The following is a 20,627-nucleotide window of genomic DNA, read 5'->3' as shown; positions in this document are numbered from 1 at the left end:
ACCGCCGCGATCGACCGCCACTTTCCCACTCCGACCGGCACGGCGGTCATGACCGACGGGCTGGAGTTTGCGCACTCCGGCCCGGCGGTCGACCCAAGACCGCCAACCGCATCATGACCCTGCTTACCGCCGTGGTTTTTGGCGGTCGGGAACCGCCATGCGAACCATGGCGGTAGGCACTATCGGGGCCAGGGAATTCCATCCCTGGCACTGATAGGGGTCTCCCCCACCCCCCACTACCCCCCACGACTCCCCCCCCCACACCCTCCACCCCCTGCCACCCCCCAGAGATGTTACAAACCCCCTGCCCCCCCACCCCGACATGCACATACACGCACCCCGACATGCACGCACCCCCAACATGCACATATGCACACCCCCTACACACACACATACACAACGGGGGCACATACCCGCACACATACATGCCAACATGCGCACCCGCCGAACTACACACATTGCCCATAGGCACAGCAGCACCCCCCGCCCGCATGCACGCACTCACACACCCCCTCTACACACCCCCATGCACGCACACATCACACAACACCCCCCCCACCCCCTCCCCTCACGGACGATCAACTTACCTTGCGTTGGTCCTCCGGGAGGCGACGGGAGCCATAGGGACGTGACCGCCAACAGAAGACCGCCAACAGAAGACCGCCACACAGAAATTTGGGTCGTAATTCTGTGGGCGGTGTTCTGATGGCGTGGCGGTGGAGGTTGACCAGTCTCCACTTTCCCGCCGACCGCCAGTGTGGCTGCTGGCGGTTTTCCGGCGGAACGCTCCCAGCGGTCGGAATACGCGCCGCGGCATACCGCCGCGGTCGGCGGTCTTTACCGCGGCGGTAACTCAGCGGTCTTGCGAAAAGACCGCCAAGGTCAGAATCACCCCCTTGGTATTGTCATCAAGTGACTTATTCCTTGTTCTTGATTCATGTGGGTCACTTGGGGAATTGTCTATATAGTGATTGTAATTGTGTACTAAGAGAAAATGTTTTCAAGAATACATTTTTATAGCAGCCTAAAGGTGAGGGATTTATTGCATTCTACTCAGCATTTGCCTGTGTTCTCAATTGTGAAATTAGGTGTTTCCTAAAAAAATCCTATTTTTAGGCCAGACTCAAAACACATTTGAGATTCCTTTTGCCATTACAGTCATCAAAGGTTGTCTATAAACACAAAAAGTCTACCTAATTAAAAACCCATTATTCTCCTAAAAGATAGGGGGACATATTTAAGAGCCACTAGCGCCATTCTAACGCCACATTAGTGTCATTTTTTTACGCTAATGTGGCGTTAGAAGACCAAAAACGCTGAGCCATTTTTACAAAGTGTAACCCTTTGCGCTACATTATGCCTGCACCAGGCATAATGTACGCAAAGGGGGTGTTCACTCATTAGGGGGACCAAAGAAATCTAACAGATTTATTTGTGTCTTTTTTTCTGAAATTTTCATGCCTGCTCAGAGCAGGCGTTAAACGGAGGCTTCCATTGGTTACAATGGGCCTCTGGGAGCTTTTCAGGATTAGCATCAAAAAAATTTACGTTAATCCTAAAAAGCGCCAGACTTGCGTAAAACATTCTGACACTAGTCCCCTAGCTACCGACATGGTGCACCATATTTTAAATACTGCACACACATGGTGGCATTAGTGGGATGCTAAGGGGCACAAGAAAAGTGGCTCTGCACTGTGTGCAGCACCACTTTTCTTAAATATGCCCCAGGATCTTTTACATTTCAAACAATTTTGATAACACAAAGCGACACATGTATAACAATAAGGAATCTGGCAGTAGGTTTCCTTTGCTGAACAGACTGCTTTAGCAGAGCTATGTTGTATTCCCAAAGGAGAGTGTTGAAAAAGAATCAAAAGACGATATGCGCTGCAAGTGGTGAATCTAAGAGTTATACACAGGACAATATTGCATAGTAAACACCTTTGACAAATGGTCAGCATTTTTATTGTATTTTAAGAAGCTTATGCATGTTTTTACTTTATGATAAAAAAGGCTTTAAATCCAACAGCATGTTATCATGACAGCAACGTAAACCTAATGGACATAGAAGGTTGAGTAATGGATAGCATGGTGACTTAATGACAGGTAAGTAATCCAAACAGCAAGTGCCAACTAAATAGTACAAGCAATACATTAGCATTTGAAATATCCTCTGGTCAGCAAGGTAAGTACATCAAACGACACACAGTGGCTCCTAATTTGAAGTTACAGGACTTATGATTTGTATTCACTGAATCATTTTTTACATCTTGGTCATTTGCGTAAAAATGTATGCAAACTTGCTGGAGTACACTATAACATCTCACTAACACTGAACTGCATATGACCAAATAGTGCTCCCATTAAGCATGAGAAGTTCAATGTGAAGTTCCCAGACCATACCCTGAGTGTAAGCAAAATAACTGTCTCCATTGTCATTAAAAACAAAGGTTCAAGTGGTGGTGGCCTAAAGCGAGCCAAAAAGCTGTGAAATTCTTCAACAACCTTGAACTATTTTTCTCTGAAGAAAGTTTTCCAATTATTTTTGGATGAAGAACTAATTAAATCTAGGGGAAGAGGGCTTACTATCTGAAGACATCGGAAGGCATACTAAGAAAAATTCAATGTGATTTCTTACCTTTCTCCAATGTATAACTCTTCATATTTCTTTTTATGAGCTCTTGTATAAGAACTAACTTGGATCTATCACTCGTAGCTAATTTACAGGGTGGCATATATTACAATAGAGGATCCAGCTTGGAATAAATTTATATCTCTATTACATGTTCATGCAATTACTCCACACCAATAAAATACATGTCGTTACTGGAGTATAAAAAAAATGGTGGATGGAATGCAAAACCACTGGTAATTACCCAGGCAGCATCCCAGTCCATTGTTATTTTGCACACCATGCCACTTCAGTTTCAACCCAGCCATAGGCAAATCAGACTTGACCCTGTTCCAATCCAGCCTGAACTGCCAAGTCAGGTCCTCTTTGATCCAGAACACAAGCAATCCAAGACCTTTTTTCCTTATTAAGGTTCATCAGTCAGGTATAGCTTTGTTCCAGTGGCCCAGTGTGCACGGAACCCACATCAGCACATAATCATCCCACTTAGGGTGTTGAACTGAAGTACACATAAAAGTGATGGATGGAATGCATGATTATTCTCAACCACTGGTAATTATTTAGGGCCATATCCCATACCATTATCATGTTGCACACCATGCCACCTCATTTTGCACTCAGCCATTTGCAAATCAGTCTCCAGGAACAGTCTAGCTCAAACTGCCAGGCCAGGATCCCCCTGATCCAAAACATAAGCAACCAAAGACTGGTTTCACACTTATTATGGCTTATCAGTCAGGTTAAACTTGGTTGGTTGTAGTAGCACTGTGTGTATGGGATGCATGTTTTTGCATACAAGTTTCACTTAAAACATCACGCTGATGTATACAAAAAAGGGATGGATGGAATGTTTGAATTAATCTCAGCCACTGGTAATTTTTCAGGCTGCCTCCCTGTGCATCATTATTTTACACACTATGCCACATAAGTTAGAACCCAGCCACCTGCAAATCAGTCATGACCCTGCTCCATTATGACAAGTCCAGCCCACACTTCTAGGCCAGTTTCTCCCTGAAACGGAACACAAGCAACCCAAGATCAGTTTCACTCTTATTAGGGCTCATCAGTCAGGTATAGCTTGGTTCCAGTAGCATACTGAGTGCATGGGACCCACATGTGGGCATAGCCATCCTACTGAGGGTGTCACACTGAAGTATCCAAAAAGAGTGATGCATGGGTTGCTTCAATTATTCCCAGCCACAGGTAATTACTTGGGTCACATCCAAGTCAATCATTATTTTGCACACCATACCACCTAGGTTTGGATCCAGACATATGTAAATCAATTTTGTCCTTGCGGCAATAGGAACAGTTCACCTGGAACTGCCAGTCAAGGTCGTCTCTGAACATGAACACAAGCAACCCAAGACCAATTTCATCCCTGAAAGGGCTCATTAGGCAGGCATGGCTTGGTTCCAGTGGTACAATGTGCACAGGGCCCAAGTCTGGGCATACCCGCCCCACACAGACTGTCACACTGAAGTATACACATAAGTGATGGATCATATGCTTGAATTTAGCTAAACCACTTATTACTTGGCACAGCATCCCAATCCACTGCTGGAGTTTTCTGTATGGAGCGGTAAAATGAGTGCTTCCAGAAACTATGAGTACTTATATGCCATAAGAAATGAGTTGTTGAAAATGTTTAAGAAGATAAGGTGCTTGGGAAAGACTGTGTTTTTGGTTGCAGGGGGGTGAGCACTTCTCACGCAACAGCCACAATCCTTGTCAGGCTGAATCAAAAATGTCACTAAATGAACCAGTGGTTACCCTCTGGTAGCTTGTCACTCATACTTAACTAAGAGGCAATGTGAAAAGTATTTTTGTAACACTCGAACAGTGATAAAGTAAAAACACAATATAGGATAAACCCTACATCAATTTAGGAAGAATGAGTCAAATGTGATAGGAATGTGACACAAAAATGACAAAAGTCCAATCAGTAGTACTGGAGATATTGAATTTCAAAGATTTAGGAAGGAATAGCGCCTAGAAGCAAATAGCAGCAATTATGGTTTTTTGGTTGCATCTGATGAGCACCAAGTCATAAGTTCAGCTGACCACAGTGGAGCAGGGGCCTGGGAGAGGAACACATTTTGTCCACTGGAACAGTACATTGTCTCCTTGGTATCAAGATGCAACATGTGCATTGACCTGAGACACAGTGCGCTGAAGAGCCGTCAAACAGGAGCTGCGATATGTGGTCCCACGCTGAGATGCATCATGCTAGGCTGGTGCTGTCAAAGCCAACGCTCAGCAGCTGTGATGAGGCCGTCGGGATGCATCTCTCTACATCCAAGATGAAGCCACTTGGGCTGTGTTGCAGAGACTTGTGTCCAGATGCGTCACTCTGCGTTGGATCCAATGAAGAGATGGAACTGGAGCTACCAATGCAAGGATTTGCATTGAGATGCGGCCTGCTGTTTCAGTTCTGATTAACCTGCCAGTTAGGAGCCTTCATGTGTCCCTGTAAATCAGAGCAGGAGGTCAGCCGACTGACCCTTAGAAACACTCTGGTAGTCATTGATTCATGCAGCAAGGTAGACTCAAGCAGCTGGGCAGTCCTTCGGCAGTTGGTCAGATCTTTGTCAGAAGGGCATTTGGCAGCAGGGCAGTCTTCCAGCAGCACAGAGTTCTCTAACAGCTGGGCATTCCTTCTTTTGTAGAGTCCACAGGTCCAGAAGTGTTCTGAAATGTTGGTCTACGGGACCAATATTTAAACCTGATGCCAGCTTTGAAGTGGGAGAATCTTCTAGCCTTCCTCACACATCTAGTCCTGGAATTTCCTCCCTCTTTCCTGTGGTCTGATGTCTGGAGTCACAAAAGGCTAGTGTGAAGTTCTTTGTATGTGTGCTGAAGCAGTTCCTTTGAAGTGTAAGGTAAATGGGACTATGCAGAGCTGCAATCCTCTCATCCTGTCAAGATGGCCCATCCTGCCAACAACCAGTCATGCTTTGTGATACTGCGGGGGAGGAATAGACAAAGGCCAGCTGCCAATTACATCTAGTCACGTGACCCAGGATACAGGCTGAAGACACCAAAAGGTTAGGACAGGAAAATGTCATCCTTATAAAAGTGGAACTTTCAGAATTATGACTTAAAATCAGATTCTGCCACTAATGAGGATTTTAAATTACAATTTTTAGAGACCAAACATGGTATTTCTACCTGTTCTCAAACAAAAATTCCCAAATATTAAATTTAAGAAGGTGGTCCATTGTTATCCTATGGGGCAGGTATACCTTGCAGTAGTGAAAACAAGTTTAAGAGATTTGCATTCATTCATTCATTACCAGGGCTTATAAGTAAATTGAATGTGCCAATTGGATGAATGTCAATTTTACCATGTTCAGGGGAGTGAGCACAAGCAGTTAAGCACTGGTTAGCAGTGGTAAAATGCATAGTTGTAAGGCCAACAAAAACAAATTCTAGCAAAACAGATGAAGTGAAGGTAAAAAGTCTGGGTGTGACCCTGCAGAGAGGACCAAGTCTAACAGTGTTATTTGTATTAATTGATTTAAAATGATTGTTGTAGAGGTGAATTTTTAGACTGTGGCCTGATTTAGAGTTTGCTGGACTCAGTACTCTGCCACAAATGTCGCGGAGTACATTGCAGATGTCTGATGGTCTGCCCACTCAATTCAAGTGGACTGTCATGTTTCTGCTGATAGACCCTATGATGGCTCTGCCGGTGGAAACCTTACACAACAACAGGACTTTATTGGTGGATTTGGTGTAAGCACATTGGACCTTCTGCCCTATTTAGAGACAATGACCTGATGTCTTTTTTTTCCTTTATTGCCACCAGGAAAAGCCTGGTGGTCCCTTTGAGAAAGAAGGTTCAGTGTCATGTATTTTTTTTGTTTTTTGTTTTAAAGAAACAAACTCGCACTTTCAATCCATCAATCAATCATGAGCTTGTAGAGCGCACCATTCACTCATAGGGTCTCATGCACTGAGGAGTGACCTCAGAAATCAGTTAAAGAGCCAGGTATTGAGGTCCTTCCTGGACTGAGGCAGCGATGGCTACTGTCTGAGGTGCAGTGGTAAGGTGTTCCAGCCTTTTGCCGCCAGGTACGAAATAGATTTTCCTTCAGCCACGACTTCTTTATGCAGGAGACGTTGGCGAGTGACTGTTGGGACGAGCGGAGAGGTCTGGAGGGGAAGTACCAGTTGATGCGGCTGTTGAGGTAGTTGGATCCGTTGTCGTGGAGGTTTCTGTAGGCATGTATGAGGAGTTTGAAGTTGATCCTCTTCTCAATGGTGAGCCAGTGGATGTTCCTCAGGTGTTCTGTTATGTGTACTCGGTGGGGAATGTCCAGGACAAGTCTGGCAGTGGCGTTCTGAAACTGTTGCAGCTTGTTCAGATTTTTCTTGGTGGTTCTAGCATAGAGGGCATTGCTGTGGCCAAGAGGTGACAGAGTTGACCTGCCTGGGCATGGTGAGCATTGAGTCAAGGATGATGCCAAGTTTGCATGTGCGGTCTGTAGGGGTGGGGGTTTGCCAAGTGTTGAGGGCCACCAGGCGTCATCCCAGGCTGACAGTGAGGGTTCCAGGATCAGGATCTCGGTTTTGTCGGAGTTCAGCTTGAGGCAGTTTTCCCTCATCCTGGTGGCTACAACTTCCATCCCATCTCTGGAATTCTTCCTGGTTATTGATGGGTTTTTGGTCAGGGAGATGATCAGCTTGGTGTCATCTGTGTAGGAGACAACATTCATCCCGTAGTTCCTGATGATGGGGCCGAGTAGGGTCATGTAGATTTTGAACAGCTTGGGGCTCAGGGACGATCCTTGGGGTACTCCACAACTGATGTTGGTAGGTTCTGACTGGTGAGGCGGGAGGCTGACTTTCTGTGTTCTACCTGTCAGGAAGGAGTGGATCCATTGAAGTGCCTTGCCTCGTATGCCTGCTGTGTGGATTCTGGCGCACAGTGTGCAGTAAGATATTGTGTTGAAGGCAGCTGAGAGATCAAGAAGGATGAGGGCTGCTGTATGTCCTTGGTCGAGGAGGAAGTGAATGTCGTCTGAGCCCACAAGCAGGGCAGTTTCGGTACTGTGGTTGGTTCTGAATCCTGATTGGGAGACGTCTAGGATGTTGTCGTCCTCGATATGTTGGTGTAGTCGAGTGTTGATTGCTTTCTCAGTGACTTTAGCTGGAGTTTGTTTTTGTAAACACAATAGTATTCTGAGCGGCTGATTGAAACATGGAGGCAGTTCAGTAAACATTTCAACCTTTCAGAGTAACCATGCTGGGAATGGTTTTTCTGATGCTATTTCCCCTGCCATTTATGTGAGACATGCAAGAACTCTAAACATGACAGGCGGTAGACCACCAGCCCAGTGGAAGCTATTACCTGCGCTGCTCTGGCAGGCCATGGAGCACCTCCAAACTTTAAATCAAGACCTTTATATAGCAGAAGGAAAACACTATTTTTGTAATTCTTAAATGAGTTTTGAATTATGAATTAAAGAAAGAAATGAATGTGATGTAGAATCTGCAGCCTAACAATAGGAATACTTGAGCCTCATCATCAAAACCTAATGGTAACACAAGTGGGAAAATTTGACAATCGTTGACATTCCATGTACTTGGTAGCCTATCTAAGCAATTAGCAATGCATGAAAAAATATGAACGCCAATTGAAAAAGGTCGTTGACCCAAAGCCCACTCTATGTAGTTCTTGTATTATTTAAAGCATTGATACTACAAAATCCTAAAAATTACAAAAGCTGTCCATGCCCAGACCTAGAAAATAGCACTTGATGCAGTCAAGGTACTTACAGTATTGTTAGCCAGACTGATTTTTCTTCTTCCTTGTTATTCACAGACAGTAAATCTCCTCCTATCGCTCTACAAAAATCCCGTGCTTCAAACCATGACTTCCTTTCACTCTCTTCTTTTACAAAAACCTGGAAAAATAACATATATTATTGAGGAACACTGAAGTGAGGCAAAGATGGTGCCGTATACAAAACTAATAATAATCATTGACTAGCTTCTAATAGTTCTCCCATGTTATTAGAGAAGGGGATATTTCATTGATTGGCATGTTTGTGTGGTTAATAGGATGGGCAAAAGTGTAAATATGACAACCAGTCAATGGTTCGATGGACGAATGAGTAGGTGACAGACTGCACAGGTAGGAATTGGATGAGTGAGTCGAAAGATAGTTGAATGTCTGGGAAAAAACATGATGCGTGCATAGATGAATTGAGTGCATGGCTGGAAACAGGTTATTCCAATCTTACATGTGAATGTCTTAGACAGCAGAAGAACGAGTGTTCCAAAATGCCAAAACAACCAATAGATAGTGCAAGCATTATGCCAGGGATGGCCACCATTCTTCCAAGCGTCCCTATAATATTTCAAGAATTGCAACCATTAAGCGAGTTCAAGCATAACAAAGACGTGGGATCCATTGTGCCATATGCATGCTCGGATTTGTCATCAGCCTATGTAAACCTACCTGCATGTTTTGATTTGTTTCACTACCCACAATTATCAGTGCTTATTAAATTTCTCCCACCGCAGTGCAATTCTTAGGGCATGTTTAGATTTGTACTGATCTTCAATGCTTGTTCGGGTTTCAGCTCAGAAATATTGCGCATAAAACCAAATTTTCAATTGGAAACCATGGCCCTGATTTATACTTTTTAATGCAAACCTGCGCGAGCGCAGATTTGTGTCAAAAAGTTTACCGCCGGCTATCGCCATCCCTAGACGGCAGCCGGGCATCATATTTAAGGAATGATGCTAGCTGGCACTAAGGCCCGGTTAGCGTCAAAATAAATGACGCAAACCGGGTAGGGGAGACTGGAGATTGCACATCAAAGAATGGCCCTAGTCAGGTTAGTGTCACACTTTTTTACTCTAACCAGACTAGCATCATTTTTTGACGCACAAGCCCAATGGACTTAGCAAAGACAGGAGTCATGCCCCCTGCCCAATGGCCATGCCCAGGTAAAGTCCCCTGGGTATGGCCATTGGGCACAGTGCCATGTAGGGGGGCCCAAGTTAGGCCCCCCTCATGCCACTTTTAAAAATAAAAATATATTCTTACTTGGACGTACCTTGGATGGGGTGGATGGAGGTGGCTTGGAGTATCCCTGGGGCCAGGCGAGGGCACCTCGGACTGCTTCCATGGTCTCTGACCATAGAAATGAGGTCACAGGTCCCCTAATGCCTGCCCTGACCCAGGCGTTAAATAATGGCGCTAAACAGGCTTAGTGCCATTATTTAAGGCCCTCCTCCTCCCATGCGTGATTTATGCACCTGAGGATAAATAAGGCTCTAAGGCCTTAGAGTCATTTTTTGCCCGGGAAAGCCTACCTTGCATCTCATTGATGCATGGTAGTTTTCCGCAAGCAAAAAATGATGCTAACTCCATAATTTTGACGCTAAACAGGTCTAGTGCCAAAGTATAAATATGGAGTTAGGTTTGCGCCGGATTTGCCTAAAAAAAAAGTCTCAGATCCGGTGCAAACAGAGTATAAATAAGCCCCCTTGAGTGCATGGGCACATATGGAACCCCTCTAGTTATTCTTTCTGTATTCCACATTACGAAAAATTACATATAACTCTGCACTTAGAAAGGTATCTTGCAAGGAAAATAAATAAGCCAGAATGAAACTATATTTAAGTTAGTGAAATCTTTGCTAGAAGAAGCATCCAACTACTCCTGGGGTGGATGTGAATTTAGGGCCTCGAATTGTGGTTCATGTATTTTTCACGCAGGCAGAGATTAGATATATTACAATATTTTTAGAGTGATATTTTTTCCAAATGAATTCAAGCATGGGCTACCCTGATTGTGACCAGAGAGGATGTGATAGTTGTGAGTGGGGAAAAGTGGTGACAGGATCGGACAACCACATACCCACAAACTGGCTGTAGGAAATACATGTAGACTTAATTTTTTGTGCAATGATGATTCCTTTGGGTTCGTTTTCGTTACAATAGTAAAAACGCATAAATGTGTGAAAAATTATATTTCTGCTGTGTAGTTTTAAATTATGGGTTTGGAACAATCTATAATTTGTGATTTATGTGGCAGTGATAAAGGGATTAGGAATTATTGCAGTGTTTTTGAATATATAAAGATTCAAAAATCCATGCAATATAAAGGCTTGTTGTATTTGGTAGTTGTAGAGCTTTTCTAAATTTCATCCGATTTTTGCCCACAGTTAAATTGACAGTAACGTCTGTTCAGGTGAGAAGGAGCTGAAATGTTAATCAAACCCGTGAAATAACACCGCATTGCACCGAATCAGGAGCCGTATGCAATCCCAAAGTGGGTGCCCAGTTTAGAAATAATGGCTGCACAGAATGCAGCTCACTGAATATGAAATGACAGGCAAGGGACCAGTCCATAGGACTGTCAGGGGTAGTCAAGTAAAGTATGCTCTAAACAAAAGTGAAAGAAAGAAATAAGGGGGACCTATAAAAATAAATAAAATGAAAACTGAAGAATTGCCCACCAACACTCGAGCGCAGTCGTTTTCAGTTGGATATGCATATTTGGCCATGCATAATATAGTTACTAACAGATCAAAGTCATTAGCGGAAGTGGGCTAACTCATAGCCCCATGCAGAATGCTGTTATTGGGCAAAGCAGAAGGTGATGGATTGGGGTTTGTCAGAAAAGGTAACCAACACACCTGATGCCTTCATCCTATAGTAATGTATGAGATTCTATTTAATGCAGGTCCTGTCTACAGGCTTTAACACAATGTAATAATAATCCACCCTTAAAGGTCTATTGACTTTAACTAATGATTTTCACAATAAATAAGGCAGTCCTTCTAACTTTGCAATAACTTTTCATAATAAACAAGTCAGACCCCAAGCTTCTCACAAAAACATTCTGAATAAAACAATTATGCCTGTAACCTCTACCACAAACTATTCACCATAGAACATGCAGCCCTGCCACCATTTTCAAATCTGGCCTACCATAGTCTGCATGTTCTTTCCCACAAGGCAGCTATCAGTATACAATCATGAACATATAAATATGTACAAAATGACAATAGGCCAATCAATATGTATTCCTTCCTAAAGTGACATAACAATGATTCTACCCAGCGTTTTGTTACAGTGAGTAACTAACACCAAAACTCATGCCAACTATGGTAATCTGTGATATTCTTTGCACCTAAACAACCTGCATACAAGTGTTAACACATGGTAAAGAAAATCCACACTGAAAGGCGTAGTGGCTTTAACATATGCTTTTTACAATAAATAAGTCAGGCCTACTGCCTTGGTAGTAACTTTTCATAATACTCAAATCAAGGATGTAGCCTTGATTAATGACTTGTCACCATTACCAACCCACTCCTGCTGTACCAAGTGTAAGAACTCCCACAGGATAAAACGTGACATACATGCACTCTTTTACAGCAAAAGCACACTACTTTGACTTAATCAAAATTTGGACTGAGGTGAATGGACATTTAAGATGATCCAAAACCCCTCTCTTTGCAGTCATATCATTACAATTATGTACGAAATTGCAGTTGTCAAGGCAGTAGACAGTCCATCATGAAAGGGCATAACTAGGATTCTCGAAGTACAAATCTTTAACACACAGGTGTTATCGTGGGGTAACCCGCACCAAAACCCTTGCCTTCTATGGCAATATGTGAGATTTCAAGTAACATATTATATGCCTACAAGTGTTAACACATTATAATGATGCTGTAAGGACAATCCTATTGTGTACTTTTCACAATAATTATTTCAGGCCTATTATCTTATTTGTAACTTTTCATAACACACAGACCAGACCTACAGCCTTAATCAATGGCTTGTCACTATACCTGACTCAGTTCTATGGTTTGTCGTAGGCTTTCTCATGAGGCAAAGAGTTCAGTGCCAGTGTTCTTTTTCATCTGAAAAATGCAAGTTCTGACCAAACAAAATCTGTTTAGAAGTGAAAGAACACTTTAGTAAAGCTAAGGCTCTTGGTACTCTTGTTTAACGCTCTTTTTTCTATTGATCACATACAGATTGGTGATGGCTTTTGGTTCTCCTGGTTGCTGCAGCAAATTACAACAGTTTAACATGCTTAAGTACATTAGGTGCATTTCTACAAAAGTGTAGTGAATTAATCCTTTGTAGCACAATATAAAATGACTTATCTGTGTTACTTATCAAATAACAAGGGTCCACATTCCTAAAATATCACTGTATTCGTTGCTGATTGGTACCCTCAGCCGATAGATGAAGGAGAAAGCATGACACTTGTAATGTTTTTTTTCCTGATGATTTAGTTCGCATGGGAGAATATCTGAATTAGTGAGTCACTGCCTAGACAAATGTTGTCTTACACTTTCTGAGGTGTATGTTGCTTTATTGTACAAGTGCAGAATAGCAGCCACGTTTTCTTTTGTTAACACTAACACACCTAAACAACAACCCAAATTACCTCTAAAGACACTCTGCCTCTTGTCTTTTGAGAAGTATTTTTCTCGGATTGATGTTACAAGAAATGTTCACAATGTATTTGAAATGGTGTGGTGAAAGATGGGTCAGCAATGGTGATGGATGATGTATATTTTGCTATCACTTGATTATATATGTTGCAATATGCTTAACTTAAATTGAATTGTTTTCTATTTAAGTATACTTCTAGGAAATCTGTAAAACAAAGGCTACGTGGCCCTCTTTTTAGGTTGAGCCTAACAGACAGCGTAAGCTATCTGTTTGAAAAAGACGCAGTGTTAGCTTACCAAGGTCTTACAATGAGTTTAAAGCTTACCATTAATTGGCTTTATTGTCAGCCTGACTTGCTTGGTTTTCATTCATTGGCATACCTTATCCGTCTTGTGTCTGTCCCTCCTGTGGCTCATACCCACTTTATTTGTTTACTGTACCTGCTCACGTTGACGGAACTACTTTTTAAATTTTTTTTTTTTTAAACGAGTTTTATTAGGTATTTAGGGAGAAAAATCATTAGTGACACACACATTTCAAGGAGCTCTATTACATCACAATCAAACACACATCTGCCAGTAGCAACCAGAGTGACATACATATATGTCAGCATTAATGATGTATTGGATCTGAGGATCGGTCAGACCTTAAGGGACCTGTCCCAGCCACTTCCTCCACACACAGTTGTACTTATGAGGGCATCCCCTGGCCTCACACACTGGCCGTTCCTGTCTTGCACACTTTGCCACCACCCAGAGAGGGAGGGAGGCTTGCATGCTTTCCAGCAATGTCGCGTTGGGCCACTATCATGGCCGCTCCCAGGAAGGCACAATCTGCTCTTGTGCCTCTAACATAATCGAGGGCCCCAATAACTCCACCATGGGGGACATGGGAATATCCCATCCCAGTGCCTCAGTGAGTTTGCCTGTGACTTTAAGCTCAAACCTCTGTATCTGTGGGTACAGCCAAACCATGTGGAAGAAATCAGCTGGTGTGCCCTCACATCATTGGCAAGCAAAGTCTGGAAGGAGCCCTGAACGGCACAACCTCGCTGGTGAAAGATATGTGCCATAGAGATAGTACATTTGAACCGAACGCAAATGGGAGGATATGTTGATATTTCTTGGCACTATCAAGGCATCTCTCAAGTCATAATTTTCTAAAGGGCCCATTCAGTGTTTCCATCAGTGTCTGAAGTGACTCAAGTTGCCAGGGATGTTAATAATCAATGTCCTATAAATTTGAGAAATACCTCCTTTTCCCAATGGCCCCATGAGGAGTTTTGCTTCTAATGAACTGAAATCCGGGAGTGAGTCCATATGAGAGTTATGGGAGTAAAGGGCAGGCCTCAGCTGGAGGTATTTGTAAAACTGTGTGTATGTAAGCTTGTAAGTGGTTTGGAGTTCTTGAAAAGAGAGTATGTGTGACACCGCCGAAGCGGGATATACCGATTAGGTCCCATCTGCACTGATTCCTGCCAGTCAAATCAATTCCTGGATGGTGCAAAAGGAACCAAGACTGATTTGGAAGGGTTCATGCAGAGACCAGAAGTGTCCCGAAACACCGGAGGAGCTGAAAGCAAAGGAGGCCATTCATGGCAGGGTCAGCTAAATAAAGAAGAACATCATCCACTTATAAAGCTATACAGTCTTTGCATTCATCGCTTTATCACTACCCGTGCAGTATAGGGTCACCTCTGATCAGACGTGCCAGTGGCTCAATTGCCAGAGCAATAGGATGGGGGATAAGGGACAGACCTGGTGGGTTCCTCTCTGAATGGAGAATGTGTGTGAGAGAGCTCCATTAACTTGTACTCGAGCCGTAGGGTTAGTGTACAAAGCTTGGACCATCCCACAGAAATGGATGCTTACTCCTAATTGCTGCAACACTAGCTGCAGATATCCCCAGTCCATTGTGTTAAATGCCTTCTCAAAATCTATTAAAAAAACGCCAAATCGGAGGACAGTCTATGACGGTGTGCTAGGGCTACGTGGAATTGATGTACACAGTGGCTGGTGCCGTTATTTACCATGAACCCACACTGGTCTGGGTGTATCAGGGCTGCAGGACTTTCTTGGAGTGGGTCACCAGCAACGTAGCGTAAATCTCTATAAGTAAGATTGGTCCGTAGTCGACATATGATACAGAAGGAGGATGAGTTTTTGGTATGACTACTATAATGGGCACGTCAAGTCTCAGATGGGAAGGTGCCCACTCGATCAACCTCTTTGGAGAGGGCCAACAATTGTGGGGCCAGAATATCTCAAAACGTTGCATAGTGTTCGGTTGGAATTCCATCAGGGCCAGGGGTTTTCCCTGAGACCATCATCAAGATCGCTGAATCTTATTCGGCAATTGGGAAGGGTTCATCCAGCATCTGTATCTCCACAGAGGCAGCTGTGGGAGTGAAACTCCATTGAGGAATTGGACTGCATAATCAGAGTTGACGTGGAGGACGCCGCATAGAGCTGTTGGTAATAGTCAGTGAATGCCCCTGACACCTCTGAAAGCGTGATAAAAAGAAGTGCCATCTTCTCAGATAATCTTGGGCATAATCCTGGACTTTTGTTGATGGGAGACCAGCCAGTACAATAGCTTCCCATTTTTATCTCCCAGCCATGTATTCTCACCATGGAGGCACCCCATAGGTATTTGGCTGCCTCCATAGATTGAAGGCGTTTATCCTCTCTATCAAGGATAGGCGGCACATTCCATCTTCTCCTGAGGTCAGCTCCAGGGCTCTCTCCAACCAGAGAGACTGAGCTTCGACCTGCGTCCTGAGCTGAGTGCTTTGGTTTCTGAGATCGTATATAGCCTTTAGCAAGGCCTCTAATTGTTGCTTTACTGGCCATCCAGAGAGGGGCCACCGAAGAGACTGAGCCATCGTTGATACCCAAATATGCCCATAGTGCTGCTTGTAGGAAAGTAGTAGACTCTATCAAACAAGCGCCATGACTTTAGGCACCACATGGGTTGAGTGTCTGACCATCTTTGGCCGAGGCTAAGGACTAGGGGAGCATGATCTGATATTCCCCTTTGTAGAGTCTCTATGTTTGTAACTGTGCAACAGTCGGGCATGCATGAAGACAAGAATGATGTAGGAATGCATATTGTGTACTGCCGATGTGTGGGTGTATTGCTTGTGCTACTGGTGCCAGGTCCACCAAACATGGCACAATCCCAAAGAAGCAAGGCAGTCAGTGAGGTGTTGAGCCCCAATATGTCGGGAGGCGGAAGGGGGCCCTGATGTATTCATGTCAGGGGAGGGGACCGGATTAAAGTCACCTATTATCAAAGTTGTACCTTACGGAAGGTCTGCTATGACTCCGGAAAAATGTCCTAGGAAGGTATGGAGGGCCACTGGAGTAGCACACACATTATCAAGTTGATTGTGGTACCTTCAAGCCTCCCCGTAAGGTCCAGGAAGTTGCCTTGGGCTTCCCTCACCATGCGAGAGACCATCATCGGAAACTAGCATAGAAAACGCTATCATATCCATGTTAGAAAGGGACAACATTAGCCCAGGAGATGGGTCTCCTAGAGGGGTACCTCTGGGAGATATCAGTGAGCAAAGCTGAGTACTTCTTTGTGTTTTACTTTGTCCAGCAGACCATTATTGTTCCTGGACAAGGCATGTAAAGTTGACATCATTGGGTATAGTAGATATGGATTGGCCGTTTGGGGTGGAACCCAGATCCCGCCCGATAGTGCATTGTCTGGTTGACAAAGTCTGTCAGTGTTGCAGAGACTAATCACAGTGTTTGAACCCCTGTGGAAGTGTGTGCCCAAACGTGTAAATGTGTCAAGATGAAAAGAAGAACATAGGTCCAGGACAACAACAAAATGAACTTGAAGAGTCTTTAACTTCCCATCTCCCCAACTCCCTCCCCTCCCCAGAAGCATTTGTCATCCTATAACAAAAATACAAACAGTGAAACATAATATAGAACCTTTGGTTAGTGGTGGACCCCTCCCTGTTGTAGGGTGAGATATACCCGTTAAGTCAGTGTGTTAACATTACTTTACATGACGCCTTTCTTCAGGCCTGATGATCCAGCCATGAGATGACCCTCAGAGTGTGAAGTTCTGGGAAAGGTTTGTGTCACATCTGGCCTTGTCTTGAGTAGGTAAAGATCTCTCTGGGGACTTCATCCCTCCAGAGTGGGGAGCTTCATCACCATCAACATCTTTGGGGGGTACTCGTGGCAAGGACCGGTCTCAGGTGTAGGACGATGGTGAACCGGATGCTGAATGGTGGTTTTGTCTCCATTTCTTTGAGCATGTGTATCGTCTTTGTTATTTTGGTTTATAGGCAGGTCTAGGTGCATCCGCCCAGTGGGGCCGCAACAGAGAGCCATGTTGAGGGATGTTAAGGAGACATTCTTCCATGAGCCATAACCATGCAGCCACTGGCATGTCAAAAAAGTGAGTCCTGCCACATAACTTACTTGTAGCCTAGCTGGGTTTCTGTTTGATGTCCAGGTATTAGTGTCATTGTTGCTGTACATCCTGAGTATAGTCAGGAAAAAGTAGTACCTTGACATCTCCACAGCAGAGGTCCAGGTGGGTGTGTGCCTCCTGAAGTAAGGCATCTCTGTCCTGGGAGATCAGGATACAGTCTATCACTGGTCTCGGGAAGCACCCAGCGGTGGCCTTGGAGTCAGTGCCCGATGGGCTTGTTCTAGAGCTGGTTGGGGGGCATTCAAGTTTTAATCCAAGTTTCGAGAAAGTCTGTCATTTGATGTGGTTGAGTATTTTCAGGGATGCCAATTATGCGCACATTGTTGTCCTCTGCATCTTCGGCTCATCGATGTAGCGCCGTGGTGTGTTTAAAAAAAACGTACTTACTTAGGATTTCAGAGTTGTGAACTCGTACTCCACTGTGGCACTCTAGTTTTGGCTTCCGCAATCCTGGTTGTAACGTTGTGAAGCAACAGGGCTAGGTCTACTTGTACCTCCCAGAGTTTGGTTTCAACTGCGGTCTGGGAGTCTGAATGTCCTGTAAAACTGTAGCCAGGTCCCCCAAAGGGGATGGTTATGATTTATCAATCGCCCCTTCTCTTGTGTTTACTATGATCGGACCAGTGGTGTACTTCTCCATACACGTTTGGGCAATTGTGGAGCAGGGAGGCATTGCGCCAATTGAATACCTATTCCACTTACCATGTCCAGTGGCAGCACAAGCAGAATAGTGCAGACTGATAGGAGGTGAGATGAAATCCAGCTGGAAGGAGGGTCCACAGGCCTGACACACCCAGTCCACCTCAACTCTGATGTCGCGAGCTATGACGGTCAGTCTCGTTAGGGTGCCATAATAGGTTGTGTTCACTCTGTACTTGTGGGGGAGCTGCCAATTATGTGGTGAGATCAATTTCACAAGAAGATGCCCAGGCCCTGGGTCACTGTGGTGCTGAGCTACTGGGCCCATCTAGAGCTGGATCCGATTTATGTCATGTATGGGCTTGTATTCCCTGGCATCGCACAAGATAGCCCTTCCAGATAGGGTGCCCCTGCTGTAGAGTCAGGGTGTTTTTGTTTTCCTTCTGGTGCACAACTTTCTCCCTGTGGCAACTTTAGGGGTTTAAATTTCTGCCTTTGAAATATACCCATTATCACTTCGATGTCGGCCAGGGTCCTCATGCAACATGTTTCAGTACTTCCAAGGTTGCAGTGTTATTCAGTGCCACACAGCCCCTCTATGTGTGGTGTGTGGTGGCCGGCCTAATGTTTATTTGGTTCTTGCGTCTTATAATTTCAGTGTGCGCCTATAACCGGTAACCCCTGGTCCGGCCGATCAGCACTCAGTCACCGCTTTCAGTGGCGTCTCTTTCTGTTTGTACCAAGTTTATGCATTTCCAGGTGCAGCTGCTCCTGCCTTCAGACGCCAGGCTGTCGCACCCATCAAACTCTCTCTCACCCTGGGTCTCCATGGTGTATTAGCAGGATGAGTCCTCCACCGGGCCCAGGTCTTCTATTGCAAGGTGGGTGTTCCCTCTGGCCCACCAGTCCACCGCACAACCTTGCAACATTGCCGAATCTGGTGTCCTACTGCTGGCCGCCCAAAGGGGAGGCCGACAGCTGTGAACCACTCCGGTGGGTGAGGGGAGGCACAGAAGATTGTCCGGATCAGTCTATCCGCCCTATCTGTCTCTGCAGTTAAGTCATCCTTGGCCCACCATGATTGGGGCAGTAGATGGATGTGGGCCTGTAGGAAAGTACCATCTTGCCTGGCATGTTACCCCCATTTTTACTGTATGTATGTTTGTTTTTGCCGGTGTCACTGGGATCCTGCTAGCCAGGACCCCAGTGCTCATAAAGTATGCCCTGTTTGTTTTTCTCTGTGTGGTGCCTAACTGTATCACTGAGGCTCTGCTAATCAGAACCTCAGTGTTTATGCGCTCTCTGCTTTTAAAATTGTCACTGCAGGCTAGTGATTAATTTTACCAATTCTGATTGCCACACTGAAACACCCTTATAATTCCCTAGTATGTGGTATCTAAGTACCCAGGGTATTGGGATTCCAGGAGATCCCTATGGGCTGCAGCATTTCTTTTGCCACCCATAGGGAGCTCAGACAATTCTTACACAGGACTGCCACTGCAGCCTGAGTGAAATAACGCCCACGTTATATGCAGCCATTTTACACTGCACTTAAGTAACTTATAAGTCACCTATATGTCTAGCCTTCACTTAGTGAAGGTTAGGTGCAAAGTTACTTAGTGTGAGGGCACCCTGGCACTAGCCAAGGTGTTCCCACATTGTTCAGGGCAATTTCTCTGGAATGTGTGAGTACGGGGACAACATTACACGCGTGCACTATATATAGGTCAATACCTATATGTAGCGTCACAATGGTAACTCCGAACATGGCCATGTAACATGTCTAGGATCATGGAATTGTCACCCCAATACCATTCTGGTATTGGGGGGGGGGGGCAATTCCATGCATCCCCGGGGCTCTACCATGGAGCCGGGTACTGCCAAACTAACTTCCCGGGGTTTTCTCTCCAGCTACCGCCAACCCTCAGACAGGTTACTGCTCCCCTGGGGCCTGGGCAGCCCAGCCCCAGGAAGGCAGAACAAAGGATTTCCTCTGAGAGAGGGTGTTACATCCTCTCCCTTTGTAAATAGGTGTGAAGGGCCTGAGAGCAGTAGCCTCCCCTGGCCTCTGGAAATGCTTTGAAGGACACAGAAGGTGCCCTCCTTGCATAAGCCAGTCTACACCGGTTCAGGGATCCCGCAAGCACAGCTCTGGCGTGAAACTGGACAAAGGAAAGAGGAGTGACCACTCCGCTAGCTCCTCCAGTGTGTCCCAGACCTCTACCATCTTGGATGCAGAGGTGTGAGGGCACAATGGACACCTCTGAGTGGCCAGTGCCAGCAGGTGACTTCAGAGACCCCTCCTGATAGGTGCTTACCTTTCTCTGTAGCAAATCCTCCTCTGAGGGCTATTTAGGGTCTCTCCTGTGGGTATCTCATCAGATAACAAATGCAAGAGCTCACCAGAGTTCCTCTGCACTTCTCTCTTTAACTTCTGCCAAGGATCGACCGCTGA

General features: G+C 44.9%; 1 protein-coding gene across 1 annotated transcript in view; it reads right to left on the bottom strand.

Annotated features, from left to right (window-relative positions):
* The window catches only part of MRC1 (mannose receptor C-type 1), a 705,818-nt gene that overhangs the window by 369,988 nt on the left and 315,203 nt on the right, over nt 1–20,627 (bottom strand). The window contains exon 13 of the mRNA XM_069211541.1: nt 8,417–8,544. Coding sequence (XP_069067642.1) covers nt 8,417–8,544 — 128 coding nt within the window. The remainder of the gene's footprint in view (nt 1–8,416; nt 8,545–20,627) is intronic.

The sequence above is a fragment of the Pleurodeles waltl genome, chromosome 10 (genome assembly GCF_031143425.1).
Source record: "Pleurodeles waltl isolate 20211129_DDA chromosome 10, aPleWal1.hap1.20221129, whole genome shotgun sequence".
Lineage (NCBI taxonomy): Eukaryota > Metazoa > Chordata > Amphibia > Caudata > Salamandridae > Pleurodeles > Pleurodeles waltl.
The sequence above is the reverse complement of the archived record's forward strand: the minus strand, read 5'-3'. Positions and strand labels throughout refer to the sequence as shown.